Source organism: Tyto alba, unplaced genomic scaffold, assembly GCF_018691265.1.
Source record: "Tyto alba isolate M040663 unplaced genomic scaffold, T.alba_DEE_v4.0 Super-Scaffold_16, whole genome shotgun sequence".
Taxonomy (NCBI): domain Eukaryota; kingdom Metazoa; phylum Chordata; class Aves; order Strigiformes; family Tytonidae; genus Tyto; species Tyto alba.
This window is the reverse complement of record NW_024881278.1, coordinates 13,179,848-13,196,577: the sequence shown is the minus strand read 5'-3', so window position 1 is coordinate 13,196,577 and position 16,730 is coordinate 13,179,848. Positions and strand designations below refer to the sequence as shown.

The window sequence follows — 16,730 nt, the reverse complement described above, 5'->3', positions numbered from 1 at the left end:
AAGCACATTATTTTTGCACATTATTTCAGCTCCTCTTTAGAGGGATTCCCTTCTATTGTGTTTGTGGCTACATCTTACGTGGACCATATGCTAGAAAAATCCCTTATTAAAGTAATGAATTTTTAAATCAGATTCATAAATCAGTCAGCCTGGATAATGCATTGAACAAGCTGCATAATCTCTTCTGTATTGGTTATGAACATTAATTGTATTGTTAAAGATTTGTAACCTGTAGCATGGGGTAGATACTTTTTATTTTTAAGTCAACTAAACAGATGGAGCATGCATAACTAACATGCCTTCTGCAGTTTGGACCTAATGAGTCTCAGATATTCAGATAATGAATGATATCCAGATAGCTTAATACTGGAAGTGGTTATATGAATTTTAAAAAGAAATTCCCAGAATCCAGTCTCAGCAAATCTTACCAAATTTGCACAGTGTACTTGTTAAAAACCCTCTGTAAACAAAACTAAACTTTGACCACAACATTTTATGCGGATCTATGCATGTATCATATTCCCACATGTGCAGTGTCATGAAATATCAGTACAGCTTTATTAATAGAGGCTATCCATATTTATATAAATCATTTGCAGGAAAAAATAAAGGCCAATTTTAAAGTAACTGAAAAAAAACTTATGTAATTTAACTGTGCTTTCTTCTGGCATTTAATCATCTGTTACTGCTACAATACATTTCACTACAAGGGTGCAAACCCAGTATTTTAAATTGAACTGATCAGGACTTCGTCTTCACACTTGTCATTGTGTTATACAAAGAGGACATCTTTTCATACCAAATGTTGCCAAATACCAAATAATACTAAAGCATTTGGTTCCTCTAGAAAATATATGGAGATGATGGTATGAAGCCGCATCAGGGGAACTTCACATTGGACAGTGAAAAAGGCTCTTCACCGAGAGGGTGGTCAATCACTGGAACAGGCTCCCCAGGGAAGTGGTCATGGCACAAAGCCCGTCAGAGTTCAAGAAGCATCTGTATGATGCTCTTAGTCATATGGTTTAGCTTTAGGTAGTCCTGCAAGAAGCAGGGAGTTGGACTTGATGATCCTTATGGGTCCCTTCCAGTTTGAGATATTCCGTGATACCTCATCTCAAATCAAATTCATAAAAATGGACACAACAAAGGAAAAAAGCCCTCTAAGCAGAAACAGACATGCCTTGTTCCACACCATTTACAACTCTGAGAATGTAGATGCTCCATGGGACGTAGTGGAAAAGTACATAGAAGTTAGGAAAGTTGTGCTGTGGTTTTAGTGTTTTGCAATCGTTCCTACCTCTCAACTCAGACCTTTTGTATGTTTTATGTACCCTACACACTATGCCTAAATGAGTTTATGCAAAACCTGTACTGTGCTAAACCATTTCATTGTGTGGTATTGCACGTAAGGCCTAAATTACTCAGTCCTTGTGTTCTCATTGCAACAGAATCCATAGGCAGAAAAAGAAGGGAAGCGAGAAGCAAAATCAATGCTCACTTGGGAAGCCTGCTACTTTCCCAGGTCAGCAGCTCCTTACGAAGAGTGATTTTAGTTCATAACAGGGAGCACGGAAAAAAACCTCACTGCCAGATCCCACCCTCTCCCCTACTTTTATTCATGTAGCACAAGGCTTTAAATTGTATGGAAACTTACATATAAACGCTAGCAATCATTCTTTAACAGCACTGTGAACACCAAATTACGAACACCTTTAGCTACCAAGAAAGCCGTGGCTGGGGTGACTCGTATTTTAACTGACTAAACTGCCTTAAAGCAGAGGATATAGTGAAGTAGTTTCCCATTCCTGTTCTAAGTGATGGTGTTACATACTGGCTATGAAAAATTAAACAGAGGCAGTAATGTAGTGACAGTAAGGTGTCAGGGATGAGGAAGAAAGAGAGAGAGGGAAGGGAGTTGGGAGGCATCCTGCTTTTAAAATAAACAATGGGTTTGATGTTTTAACCTTTCCAATAGATAACATCCAGCATTCTAGAAGAATTTCTCTATCTTTAAATGTATATCTAATTAGATAAGAGAGTAATTAGATAAGAGAGTCCTGACTACTCAAATAAAAACAGATTATCTAACAGTCAGATGAGTAACAGCAAAGGACCTAGGTTTCCTTCCCCACTTACCCCAGCACAGAACACTGCCAAACTACCATCAATGAAACTGGGAGAATCTTCCACATTTGCTCAAGCTTTAAGGCCCTCAGTGAAAGACAACAAAACATGAATTACTGCCTTTAACCAAACCCCTGGACCATGTACCAGCGGGCGAGAATGTCTGCTGTTTACATGTCTCGCCATCCCACCAGATTCGATCAGGAAAGGGAAAAGGAAACCCAGCGCAGGCTTGCAGATGCACACCCCTGAGCAAAGCAAAAACAGCTCTCACTTTGATTTCCATTCCACAGCGTGTCTGCATTGTGCTGCTGGAAACACAGTGTGTAACAAGGCCAAGGCACGACGTGGGATCCAAATGGGAATGCACAGAGAAACAGGAGGAATTCAGTAAAGCACTGAGCAAACTGAAAGGTTTAGCTCATCAGCAAAATTTGTGAATAAGCAGCATAAGGAAGTACCTTCTCATGTGCAGCCTGCAGTGAGACACACTGTTCAGTTAATTACTGTTAACTTTAGGACAACATATTGTTCAACAAAAGTAATTATAGTTTGTTCTTTTTCAACAGTTTTTTGTTATCTAAAAGCTCCTGGGCAATAGGAATTTTCCTAGCAAAGACAGCATTCACGTGACTGGGGAAAAATGGTTGCCTTTTGATTTGCAGATTGAGTAATCATCGATTACAAAAACATGGCAGAGAAATGGTGAAGCTAAAGAAATCATAACATTGCCACTCCATTTCTTTGATAAAATAGTCATCTTGTAGGAGTTGACATTTTGGATAACTAGCATTGCTTGGAAAAATATACAAAAAGCATCACACTGCACAGCTCTTGTTCAAAATTGTAGAATAGCAGCATAAAACCTTACTGGTAGAGTAGCTAGCCACACTGACCTTTAAATCATCTTTTCAGAGCTGAAAAATTTTAAAAAGGCAGCTTCAAATCTCAAATAAAACATGCACATTAATGATATGCATTCTATCAGGACATAATGCTACACAGAAAAAAATTACACAAAAAGGAAAGCCTGCTATTGAACTAGAGAAGTGAGCTGTACATAAGAATTTCCTTACCGCCTTGGGGATAAAGCAAATTATAGCTTATGCAGGTTGAGAATTCACAGCACTGTATTAAAAATGCTAGCTGCAAGTATAAAGCTTTTTAAATTCTAAGACTCTGCACTTCTATTTTCCCCACCCCAAAATCCTTTAGAAGAAAATAACACTTGAAGCTGAAATTTCTTAAGTGTGTTTTCATTGCAAAGGTAATTTGGGAGTAAGTAGATACTAGGAATGAAGGTGGCAATGAACAAAAGAGAAAGAGGAGAGTTGTGCCAAAAAAAAAAAAAAAAAAAGTCTTTGCTTGGATTTGTATCACAGTTTTATGTTAATTTTTATAAGTATCTCAGAAATTAGATATCCCCCAAAATGTCATGCCTCTGTAAGAGCAGTATTATGGCTGATATTGAAAGCAAATATACACACATCAAGAAAATGGTATTTATGTATTTCCTATAGCAGTGTAACAGAACAGATAATAATACTAAGCCCCTCCACAGGCAAATTCAATAAAAGACTCAAAACTACAGAAACAATCAGGAAAGTAGAAGCCCTAACTATGAGGTTTTGTTATTATATTAATTCATCCTCCCACTTTTCTTCCACTGCATTATTCACTGATTTTTCATAGCATTATCTTGGTCAAAAATAAAAGCATTATTCAGTGTGGCTGCATTCAACAGAGGTCTAGTCCTGATCAGGGCTTTTGAGGCAACAGGGAACCAGACATCTAGGCTTAATAAGGGAAATCACTCAGAAGTACATGATCCCACCATATACAAACATTTGGGTCCATTAACAGTTTGTTATTCCAGGTGTTTTGCCGCATAAAATACCTACAATACAACAACCACGTAATTCTGAACGTTCCTTATTTCAAAGATCTGTAGGTATTGAAGAGATGTTAGCACATAGAAAATCACACAGGAAGCCAGGGGTTAAAGTCACTCTATATACACTGTTAAGTTTTCATCCGTATAGACTGCTAAACTGGTTTCTGTAAACTCAGTTAGAATCAGCCATTTTACTGTTTTGTTTTGGGTTTTTCTTCTAGATAGTTTTATGTGTAATAAACCAAAGAAAATTAAAGGATTTTTTAAATTCACTGTAATTGCTTGAGTGCACAAACTAGGAAAATAAATAAATGCTTCTTGAAATAATCTTGTAAATCACAATCTTTGCTCCTAGCAAGTTTTTTTTTTTTAAAAAAAAAAAAACATGCTCATTTCCATTACTTAATAGGAGTATAATGAATTGAACAACTACCAACTGATTCGGTAAATTCTTTGAGCAAATTACAAAACTAGCCAAGAGATATAACTCACAAATATCGATTCACAGTAGCACTCCTAATTTTATAGTGAAACATCTAATTCAGTCTATTTATTCATTTGATGCAATCTATTTGTAAGTTATTTAAACACCGGTATGCTTTTGCTATTGCCTTGCCCCATCAGGCTCTGAACATTACTTTAATCTACATCTGTTTTGAAATTATTTTTAGTGTCACGTTCAGTTTATGTTCAGACTATGTATTTCATACATGTATATACCCCATAAGTCTACTTTTTCTTGGACAGAATCTCTTCCAGTGTATGTGAAGCCTAAACCTTTTTTCTTACTAAAACAACTTAGATGAACAAACAGCAATGTTAGAAACACAGAATTTTAAGATAACTGAAGAAAAAATTCTGTTTTTTCTCTGATCAGTTTCACCTTTGATTTCCCCATAGTTCTCCTGCATTGGTTTCAGTACCAAAATATCCTAAATTTTATATTTAATTCACATTCAAATATTAACATTTTCTGTATTTCTTTTGCCCTGCTTCATTCTCTTATGGGAGAATACAGTACGTGCCAGTAGAAACCTCTGCTTTAGCTTATTGTTTATTTATAATACAATTAGAAGCTTCTTCAAACAATGTTTACAGTACAAGGTTTCCTTGTCAGGGCAAACCCAATGTTGTCAAAATGCTAGTCAGATATAGTGGCCTGTGCCTTAGCTGTGAAAGTTTAACTGTGAAGCCTTCTAGAAAGGATATTCCATTGAAGAATTGGTATCTCTTAGCCAGTGCACACCAAAATAAAAGTGTGAAAGTACGTAGGAAAAAATCATTACAGTACTAGCAGTATACACGTGTATATAAAGCACCCAGACAGAGGTATACCATGCTCTTGGAAAGTATTCTTTCGATATTCAATTCCTTAATCATGGATCAGAAAGATGCTATTTGGACACTTCATACTCAAATATTCATTCTATTTCCTAAATTATGCCATTTTTATATAATATGGACAAGCAGATGATTAACTCTACCATTGTATTAGTGCTACTTACACAAAATCCTTGCACTAAAATGCTATAAAAGACATTAAGGAACATTAAGTCTATTCAGTTACAATATCCATCTTAAAATAACACTTCAAATTTGATTTGATGCACTGTGTAAGTACAGATCAGAATAACATAATGTTACTCAAAACTAGAGCAAACTACAGCAAAGGCTTCAACATCAAGGATGGCTGGAAACTGCTTTTTCTAATGCATTTTAAAAATACAATCAGTACAGTGAAACTGTGTATGAAAACCTAAGTATTAAAAAAGATGAGTCTTGCCCAATACATATCTGGAAAAAATCCCCATATCCTTCCAGAATCGCCAAATACAGTCAAGAAAAAACATCTGGCTGTTAGATCATGGGGAAATGAAAAGACCTAAAGAAATGCATCTGAAAATGGCAGGGTACAGTGCAAGTCCCTCCTATGGATGTGTCATCTTTACTGCAAGTCAGAAACAGTGAGAGATTTTACAATTCAATATCTTTTTGGTAGGCCTGCATACTCTTCAGATGCTCCATGTCCTTACAGGAGGACCATGAAAGTAAAGAGCAGAAAAAGGACTGGAGGCTGGCTCCCCAACAAGGCAGCAGAGGATGCCCTAATTAATGTCTCTGCCTGCATCTCTGCACTGTGGTCTCATAAAGGTGGGAGCTTCTTGCCTTGCACTCTCAGACTCTTTTGATGTGTGTTTTGGAGAGGCAAAGGGGGCAGAGAGAGGCTGAAGCCCTTATAATACAGAAAGGATATGGAAAGTTTAAATGGAATATAGACTAATTTTTTTTTCTCCCCTGACAGAGTTGGGAGAATTTCTGTGGTATTCATCTGAAAATATTCCTATTATGTCTTTCCTGGATTATCAAACAAAGCCAAAAGCCAGCTGGGAGACAGGCACCTAAATCTTTTCCTCCCCACAAAAAAAAAAAATGCATGTAGAATTATAGGCAAATTAAGCCGCATTTTTGCTTCTAAGTATAATCCTTCTCACACTTACAACTTCCTCAAGAGAGTCTTGCATATCTATCTTCACTGCGAACTGTTAGAGTAACAATTGTGCTTTCCATTAGAAAGAATACTTTTCAACCTCTACTTTAAAAATAAGGTAAGATAACAACTCTAAGGTAATTAAGTCTGGCAGCTCATCATTGAATTGCTAGAAGACAAAATGTCACAGCTCCTTAAAACTCTCATTTCTATCCATTTTAGCATAACAAAGATACTTGAGACATGAACTGTTCTAGAAAGTTCAGTAGGTTACACTTTTATTTTTTTTAACCAATATGCTCTATTGATAAGAATTTGAATGCAAATCCAGCTATAGCCTGAACAAAGAAGCTTTACGCTTAAGTATTTATATTCCTACCTACGGAAGTAGCTGTGGCAGCACAAACACTTCCATGGCAATATAAACACGTACAGATTCCCTGCAGTGTGCTGCTTTAACGATACTCCAATTGAGTTAAGTGCTAAAATTTTCTAGGTTTAGCGACACCAATATTTTACTTCGTGGTAGCTGATCCATCATAGCTGTCGGTGTGCGTGCTCTTAGCCCATGGCAAAGGCAGGATAATTTGAGTTGTTTTGCCCTGCTTCACTGAAAACTAAGATGACTCAAATTACTTTGAATATGCTTCAGGCAAAGCTCACACACACGGACAGCTATAATGGATCAACTGACACGCAGTGAAAGATTGGTGGGGCTAAGCCCAGTGCTAGAATAGAGCATAAGTCCTTTTTTTTTATTTTCCCCTGGCACTTAACACAATGGCCAAACTTAACTTGAGCCTTTGAGAGCTCCAACACATGAGTGACCGGACAATGAAAAATAACAACTAAAAAGCTCCTATGTTCAAGAGCAATATTAGCCACAGAGTAACTTGAATACAAAGATGAAGATCTGTAGTTACCCAGTTATCTCTGCTCCTAACTACTCCAGGTTTGCCTGCTTTGCTTATTCTCCTTTTTACTTTATCACCTTGTTCGTTCTTAACCTGTTCCTGCCCCAAACCACTCCAGCTATAATTCTCTGCTTTAGCAGTCTCAGTGAACCTTCTTAACAATGGTAAGTCTTCAAGATATGACCATCAATGGTGCCTGCTGCACCTGCATACTTTACATTTGTACACTGAATTACGGTGTTACTTACCTTTTCCATCTACATTAAGCAAAACCAGGGTGAATATTTTCTCATGTAGCAGCCATGCATTGACAGTAACACCCCTTTGGTTACCCTCTCTCATTTTTCCATCAATTTATCCGAGAGTCCTCAAATTAAACCCAAATTTTAATTTACTTTTCATGTAGATGTCAAGGCACTTTTAACCACTCACTAAAAAACAAATATTACTGCAAGCCTACCAATAATTAAAATACCATCCGAAACAACACACACACGCAAATTGTCCATCGTTAAAGTACATCTCTATTTCCAGTGAAATCTTACTGGTTCGTATCATAAGACTTTTACAAATGAACCTATTAAGATAAAAAATTAAAAGGATGCAACTAGCTTCCAGTCATTATCTAGTCATCTGGCACTACTGTGTATGTTCCTCGGTACCTACTCTAGCAGTATGAATTCCACAGTGTATGCTGGATACAACTGCACCGGAATCTGTATCACTTCTGATGCCGTTCCTTATTAATTGAGAATAGTTGAGAATATAAATTGTATCTATCTATTATAAGTACTTTAGAGAAGGCCTACCTTGTCAAACTATGCAGGAAACTGTCAACGCCATTAGAAATTCTCCTTGAAAACTGACACTGCAGAATGTGTCAGTAGTTTCTGATGATGTCAGATGAGAAACTGCAGCAACAGCTAAGAGCAGAGTAGTGCTCCCTCGAGATGCCAACTTTGGCAAGTTGTATTGAAATGCTGCAAGAATGTTTCTGAAATTGAAATTACTGAAATGTAATACCACTTTTTGAAAACTTTACTGCACACAATTTATCAAGCCAAAGTTATTGTTCCAGGAAGAAAGGACCATCTGTTTTTCTTTGGGCTTCTTTTACTAAGACTCACCTTTAATCAATTTAAAGAGTTTTTTATACACTGGAATGCAAAGAATTAATAACTTATGAACTAGATAAGTGACTCAGTGCTTCTCCTTGAAATACTGACTCCTCTGATTTTAATTACAACTAACAAGAAAATAACTGCCTGCTTGTAATACAGGCTCATCAAATCTGATACCTTTACACTTTTAACCTACAAAGGGGGCAACAAGGGCTTTGGATCTATTTACATTCCAAGCTTTGCCCTTCACCTACCATATATACCACTTGGATCAGTATAATCTCTCATAGACCTATTTTTACACCTCAACAGGGACAGTACTTATAACAAAGGATCAATGCTTAATGCTCACAAGGTTTTCAGCAACATGGAAATTAAAGGGTTGCATTATAAATCTTATATTACACACAATTTTACATTAAATACTTGTAAAAAAAATCCTTTGAAAGATCAGAAAAAGTTGCACTGAAAGCAATACAGTATATTAATTCAAATATTTCTCAAACTCAAAGCAAAATTACCATTAAGATTTATTAGACATTACATTTAGTCAATATATCAATGTTTCCATAATCCTATACTTTTGACTACATACAACTAATTCATATAAATATATGAAAAGATGAAAGACGTGATGAAAGCATCTGTTTTAATTTCCACTAATATTATACCTTAAATGATCAACATCTAAAGTATCAACTGTAGCTGCAGTGTACTGAAACTATCCAGTTGATTTCCGAGTTATCTTCTTGCCTTTACAAGCTCATAAAATAAACAGAACTTTTATGTGAAACCATTCAACACAATTTAACAAAAACAAAACCTGACAGACACCTCTTCCAAGTCTATCACATAACACAGCAGGGCCATTAGAGATAAGCAGGAGAAATTCTACTCTTACTGATGAGATTCAGGGTTGTCCACTTTGGACACCATTTTCTGCTATATTACTGTACCACCAAACTTCATGAAGATTCATGATGAAATATGTTCTGTCAATCTTAATTTCATTCAACAGTCTCACTTTCCAACTCTTCCCTAGTTATGTGGCTATACAGAATACTTTATTTTTGCAAGAATCTACCATCCAGAACATAGACTGACTGAACAGAGACACATATTTCTAAGCCCTCTTTTCAGATGGTAGAATAACAGCTGAACATTTATGATTTTAGACTATCAAATTAAGGCTTGAGTGAAGGATGTAGTTTAGCTGGGTTCCTCTCCTGTGCCTGATAACACAATATTAACACTCTATTAAAAAATAAGCTAAAATTCACAACATTGCAATCGAATTACTCAAAGCCAATACCCTGTAGAAGATGGTCAGGGATCTGACATAGAAATAGTGGTTTATAACATTACGGACCCAGGCACCCAATCTACTGACAGAAACTGTCATCCTGTAACACAGTCAACAGGAGTAAACGTCTGCCTGTGCCACCTCTACCATCACAGCCACAAAGTGGACTATGAGCCCAGAATTTCATTAGTGGATTGAGCTACTATGGCAGACTATGAACAAAGGTGGCATCATGGTCTGCTAACATTGACTTGCCACAGCTCCGTCTGCCTGAGCCTACCCAAATTTATTAGATGTGCTCAGTTTATGAACAGTATTGAGAATTAAAAACAAACAAACAAAGAAACACCAACAAAAAACACAAAAAAAAACCCTAAACAAACAAAATGAAAAAATGAATCTCTAAACAACTCCTGGCACCCTTTCAGGAACCAAATTTTGCCAAGCACATAACATAGCATCCAAGCTCCTGGAGCTGACCTTCCAATTTTATTAAAGACACTAACAACCATACATACAAATGTTTTGTTAGCAAAAAAAAGCTACTTTTGAAGAGATAAACCTATGAGTCTTTCAGACTATAGTCCTGATTCCATCTTCCATCATTGCTTTAAAAAGTTGCATATGCAGCTGATTCCAAGATTTCAAAACATATCTGCTATTATGAAGATAAAATTTCTATGTAAATACATATTTTCTCATTTTCTGTAACATTGAGAGAGATGTCTTTTGTCAAGTAAAATTGACCGTAATGTTTGACTGCTAGGGAAAAAAGTATGCTAACTAGTTGCAGCTCTTAAGAGGACTAAAGGCCCAGCAAGTGAATGCAGTAATAGTGCAACAGTATTAGAGTTCCTACATATGGAATCCTGCCAAAATTATACATTCAGATAAATGGCCCGACAAAAGGGAACCATAAGTAAGGTTACTCTTTCAACATCATAAAGTTGACACATATCCTGCCCAAGCTAGTTTTGTATAAAAGTGCAAATAAATCTAAGAGATAAATAAAATGCAGAAGGATGCTTTTATTTCAGATAACTCTGCCTATTTATTCAGAAACCACTTGTGTGACAATTTTTGGCCTATCTGAAACAATTTCTCTGAGTATGTGCAACTTGGATCCATTTCCAGCCTACATCACTATAAATTATTTCATATCCTGTACAATACATTTTGCGTAACCAAGTTCAATTTGAAACTACAGTTATTAAAACAAACCATCAACTTTGCAATTGCCTACAGGGCTTTTTTTTTTTTTTTTAAATCTTCTCAATAGTATAAATTGGATAACGAAGAAAGAAGCCTGATGAGCGCATTTGCAATGTGGGGTGAAACAGCACCAAAACCAAAGTGTTGAAAGAGACTTTGAAAAGGCTCCTAAAATATTTTTTCATAATTCTGAAAAATTATTTCAGTGTGTAAAGCAGAAACATTTTTACCAATAAGCAACAGCAGCGCACACGGTATCTTTAAAAACACATGTTTAAGCATGTAAGCCAGGCATCCTCTGGGACATCTATGGTTTAGTTAGTCAATACGCCACATATTTTATACAAGTTTTTTTTAAAAAATACTGAAATCGAATTTAAACCTAGATCATTTAACAGGTTATGAACAGTGATGGGCAAAATTTAAACACATATTCCTTTCAAATTAAAGGGTATAGTGACCTACCAAATCCTGGAATGCTTTTGAGACTGGATTTGAGACAGATTTTTTCAAGTCTGAGGTAGCTGTATCGCAGCAGGCAGTTCCACAGGAACATCCAGTCCATTCGTGTGCGATGGTTCATGATAATGACACTCCTTTCTCCAGGAACAAATCCATCACCAGTGACAATAACCTTGGCACCAAACACCATTTCCAGCAAGGCCTAGAAATAATATCTCAATATTATGGCTTTACTCCCAAAAGAAAAGCATCAGCCTATTAGCAATAAAAATTGATTTTAATTAAATCATTTCACTTACTCACATTATCACTGGTAAACAAACTTCTGACTGTTTTCTAATAAAGCAGCCAGCTTTTGCCCAGTAACAGTCAGCTGTTCAACGGAAGAGGAAACAACAATTAAACAGCACTTCTTTAAAAACACTCTTTTACTATGTCCAACTTTAAACTTACTTTTCCCTGTTTTTCCCAGAGTACTATAATGTACGAATAAAAGGCAGGGAATTAGTATGGATTATAAATTTGTAGGTAATCTAAGAAGACACGGCTGCACAAACGATCTATTGCTCAATACTGCCAGAGCTGAGAAGGCATCAGAAGTCGCCTTCCTTTCTGCTTGGACTCAAATGTTTGTGCTTGACTTCCACCTGCAAAAATTACAAGAACCTAATGGCAGAAAAAGCAGCTGAGAGAGAAAAATCCCAAACAAGCTTGAACAATGTACAGTGATGTAGACCTAGGTCTGTACAGCTCTACAGTGCCACCCTGAAGCCTGGGCCTCCACCCCACAATTAGCAAAAAGAATTGACCATCAGATGCTGGTACACAGTCATCTATGAAGTACCATCCCAAAGCATGGAATAAGCCTCAAACCTGGAAGGACTTAAACATGAGACCAGGCAAACAGCTTTCTCCATTCTGCCTAAACAGCCAGTGATGCTAGGAGTTCATATATAAAACATGTTTCTTGCTTTACTGGCTATACGTGGCTCTGAAGGGTCAAGTTATAAAACACCGGTTGGTGCTTCATCAGAAGGAGAAAGCAAGCAAAAGCTACACAGTAAGTTTAAGGGGGCCTGGTTTCATCATCTGAACAGTTGGACCATAAATGTGTAACTAGACTAGTGGTATGTAACATCAGAGACCAACAGCATGCTCTGGCCATGTTCACACCACGTCCAAATTGCCCACTGAAAATGTTTCCTGACCCATGACCATTCCCAAATCCTGCAGGGAGGTGTATGGAGGACTGCTGGTTGGCTACCGTGAAAGACCAGGTCCAGGCAAATAATTCAAAAATATGGATGACTGAATGCTAATGCCTTGCAACCTTTTAAAGTCTAGTGGAAACACAGCGGAAAGGTACAAAATCCCAAGAAACAGAGGCAAACAATGGGTATTACCTCGAGGTATGACTTGAGGCCCTAAGGTGAGGTCCACTGGCAAGACACGTTCCAACCCAGTTAACACAGCAAAAGAAACCACCAAAACACAATTAGACATCTAGAGGAATAAACTTAACATTTGGCTTCAATGTAAAAAAATGGAAGCACTCCAAATTACCTCCTTGCCTTCTTTTCCCCATTCTTCCTCCAGAAAAATATAGAAAATATAGCAAAGTCTGCGGATTTAAATGGAGCTCTAGGAAGTAAACTAACTTTCTATTCTGTTCATATTTCTGCCAACTCTGTGCCACAGAACTTCAAAGAACACAAATTTCTCAGTTTAAGTCAACTGTAAAACTGGAATGACATTCTGACAATCACAAATGGCTTGAGATCTCAGAATTAAAAGCACTGTATGTGCCAAATATTAATATTATTAATAACTCAGCTCACTGTAATTCTGCAAAGGTGTTGCTATCAAGAGGAACTATGGACCACTGCAAAGGCAGAACAGGTCAAATAGTTCAAAATGGTACAGTCACCTTCTCTCTAGGAAAGAGAGAAACAACTTTTTTTTGATAGTTTAATAAGAATCTTACTACATATTTAACCTCTAGTTGAACACAATAATGAATAGATGTCCCATTCTACATACTCTAATGCTAGTATAAGCCAAATTAAACTGAAACAATTAAGACCCACCTCACTTTCCCATCCTGCTGACTCTGCTAGAAAGGAAATAACATGTGGGAGAGGAGTGAGGAAGGTTGAAGTTTCTTACACCACAGAGGTCAGGGTCAGAGCCTCCCTGTTGGAGGCCAACATTAATTTATTGTTTAGAGACACAAACCCAAGTACCTGCTTCTCCAGGCTAAGAATGAAGTAACGACAGAAAACTAATACAGGCAAGGTCTGAGGCTCAAAAAGGTTGGGTGCAAAAATCTTTTTGAGACCCCTTTCTTGAATCTAAGTCTCCAGGATTCTTATAAGACAGAACCCTTTTCAAAAAAATATTCAAATTATTTTGGTTTAGGTCCAGTGTGGGCTAAAAACAAACTTCCAGACTGCAAAAAAGTTATCACAAACTAGTTGCAATAATCCAGAATTATAAAGCCCAGGCAGCTAATCAAACAAAAGACCAGGTTTTGGTTTGGGGGAGCTTGCAATTTTAGAAAAATTGGGAGACAAGCAGAGAAAGGATTGATTTTGTGACACTATCAGTACTCAGCTAAATTTCATCATGATAATAAATAACTATCACTCTATTCCCCTTCCTGGTAATTATTTCTTCCCTCCTAATTTCATCACATTAAGTAATGATGAAAAAAGGACAAAGGTTTTAGAACATGAAGCAGCTCACACTCCTTTAACACAAGACAGTAACAGAGAAAGCAGAAACTATTTGATATGTAATAAAGAGAAGTCTTCCTTTATGACACAAGATACATATTTCTGCACACTAATATAGCATTTTACTTCAGAAAAAGTTAAACAAATCTTTAAAGGCCTAGAGGAACAAAGTCTCTTGGTTTTTAGAGAACAGATCCCATTCATACTGCCTTTCCTCAGGAACAATTCAGGGAAGAGCTTTTTTATTGTTCCAGACTCCTATAGCTATAAAGTTGATGCATTATAAATGATGAAGACTTTCTAGGGGAAGTTGTTCTTTTTCACCTGAAATCACTTATCTCTAATTCAACTACAAGGACTAAATTCTAAGAGGATTAAGTAAGAGAACAGTGAAGGTCAGCAACAATGTACCAGACAATGAATAATTTTCCTAATTAGATAGCTGGAGCACAGTCGAAAGGAAGAGTTTATAAGATGACTCATTTAGGAAGTCTGTAATTTAAAATAATCCTTCTGCTTACTAGTGCTTCACCTACTCTTCTCTGATCAGCGTCTAACTGACACTGGATGGAGAGATCACGAGGAAGACTGCAGACAGGCATACAATCTGCAACCCTGAGCTAAAACCTAAGTCTCCACTGATAGTAAATGTGTTAAGGCTTGTTCTTAAAAAAAAGCATAAAAAACTTTTGAAAAATTAAAATAAAATCAAAACTGTTGGTGAGCAAACTAAATTGTGGGACTACAAACAGTTGCCCAGAACTTGGCTCAAACTGCAACTTACCACTGGGAGTGTGAGCCAAGTGGCCACAACGCAATCGGTGATCCAGCGATACCAGGCTGGTGAGACAAACATCAAAGGTAGAAAAGGACCGAGCATGAATATACTTCCAAAAAAACTTCCCAAGAATAGTGCAAGTACAAAGTATATCCCCTTCCATGACACCATGGCTCTGAAAAAGAAAGTTGGCATTATGTTAGAGAGAAACTGAAAGTAAACTTAACTGAAAGTAAAATAAAAAAAAGACTCTAAGTCTGTAAGTCCAGTTTGGGGTGATATTCCTCCTTTTTTTTTTCCATGGCTAACAATACTTGATGACAGTAAATGCAAGCAAAATGTTCTACCTCACAAGCAGCAGTAAAAGAACAACTTTATAAACACAGCAATTTGCAAGGAGCATTGGGATATTAAAGAGGTCATAAAAGTATCAGCTACATCATAATTTCCTCCACTTATTACAATATGTAGTTCCACTCTAAAATCTTCAGCAAGCTATTTTTATTATCCAAAGGTACAAAAGAGCCATATAAGAGAACACCTGTTATATTAAACTTTTAAGCCATTAGCTTTGTCATGGGCAAAGTACTAATGTTGGCATTTTCTGAAGACAGAGAACTTTGCTTTTCTATTTCTCCATTTTGTTTCTCCTTGCTAAACACAGTGTTGCAGAAAGTTACTTTCCCCACCTAACAGTGATCTACATGTGACATCCTTCAGAAACCACTCAAACCTTGCAAGACCAATTCAGCCATTTCAAACACCAGTTCCCTTTTTATCACAGCCAGGCAGGCAAGCAGCGGCTAAAACCTCCCAACCCAGCCTGGCCTAGAGAACTTGTGACTTCTTGAAACCTGTTGTACTACAACTGTCCTTATCAGTTATTTTCCAACTTACTCCACTAAAAGCCAAGAGGTGGTTTTTAAGACAGTAGTCTAGACTTGAAATATTTTAGTCTCTGTGCTATCAGCTAGACTCCCTTATTATAAATTGAAATGTACAGTGCACAGAGCTTCTTAATGCATTGCAGCAGAACACTCAGCAATCCTCCAAGCATTTGTAATAGCTACAAGCTTTCACAATTTAGCAACTACTACCAGCTATGACAAAGCAAATGTGGAAATATCAATTCTCTAAATTAGGACCTAAAAATAGACTGTTTTCATCAATTTAGGACTTGGCCAATTGCTTATAAAAATCAAAGGTTAAGTAGAAGTCACTTTACCAAATTCCTTTTTTGACAGGCTATTTCAGAAATTTTAAGAGCTCAGACAGGACTTCATGACAAAAAAAAACAGGAAGCTGCTGTTTTTAATTTTAAAACAAGCAATGGAAAAGTAATCCATTAAGCCTTGTGTACTGTAGCATACATGATTTATCTCAAGCATGTTTTGTGCAATGTCCATAGCAATAATGTTTGCAGAGCAAAGTATTCAAAAGTCAAGAAATGGCAACGCCAGTGTTGCTAACACATGAATTTGCTTCTGCTACTTTGTGTTGACAAGTAACAAGAAAGTAGATCTATTCTGGGATACTTTTAGGTCTAAACAAATTCCTAAAATGTACATATTTGGAGGAAGGCCAAGAGAAGAGGCCATGCAAATTTGTTAATGTAGGAAGGATACAGGAAGCTGTTTTTAGCCCAACTTCTGCCGCATAGCAAAAAAGGTAGCACTAAATACAAATGTTTGTTGAT

At 36.8% G+C, this 16,730-nt stretch overlaps 1 protein-coding gene across 8 annotated transcripts in view; it reads right to left on the bottom strand.

Moving 5' to 3' along the window:
- LCLAT1 (lysocardiolipin acyltransferase 1) overlaps positions 1 to 16,730 on the bottom strand; it is a 119,696-nt gene that overhangs the window by 63,914 nt on the left and 39,052 nt on the right. For 3 of the 8 annotated variants that reach the window (XM_042789751.1, XM_042789752.1, XM_042789750.1), the window contains 2 exons: positions 15,041 to 15,209; positions 11,525 to 11,723 (listed from right to left, as the gene is read on the bottom strand). The exons of 1 other annotated variant lie outside the window; for it this stretch is intronic. In XM_042789751.1, coding sequence (XP_042645685.1) covers positions 11,525 to 11,723; positions 15,041 to 15,205 — 364 coding nt within the window. In that variant the 5' untranslated portion in view covers positions 15,206 to 15,209. The remainder of the gene's footprint in view (positions 1 to 11,524; positions 11,724 to 15,040; positions 15,210 to 16,730) is intronic. 4 more of the 8 variants (XM_042789756.1, XM_042789757.1, XM_042789755.1 and 1 more) reach the window with 2 other exon arrangements.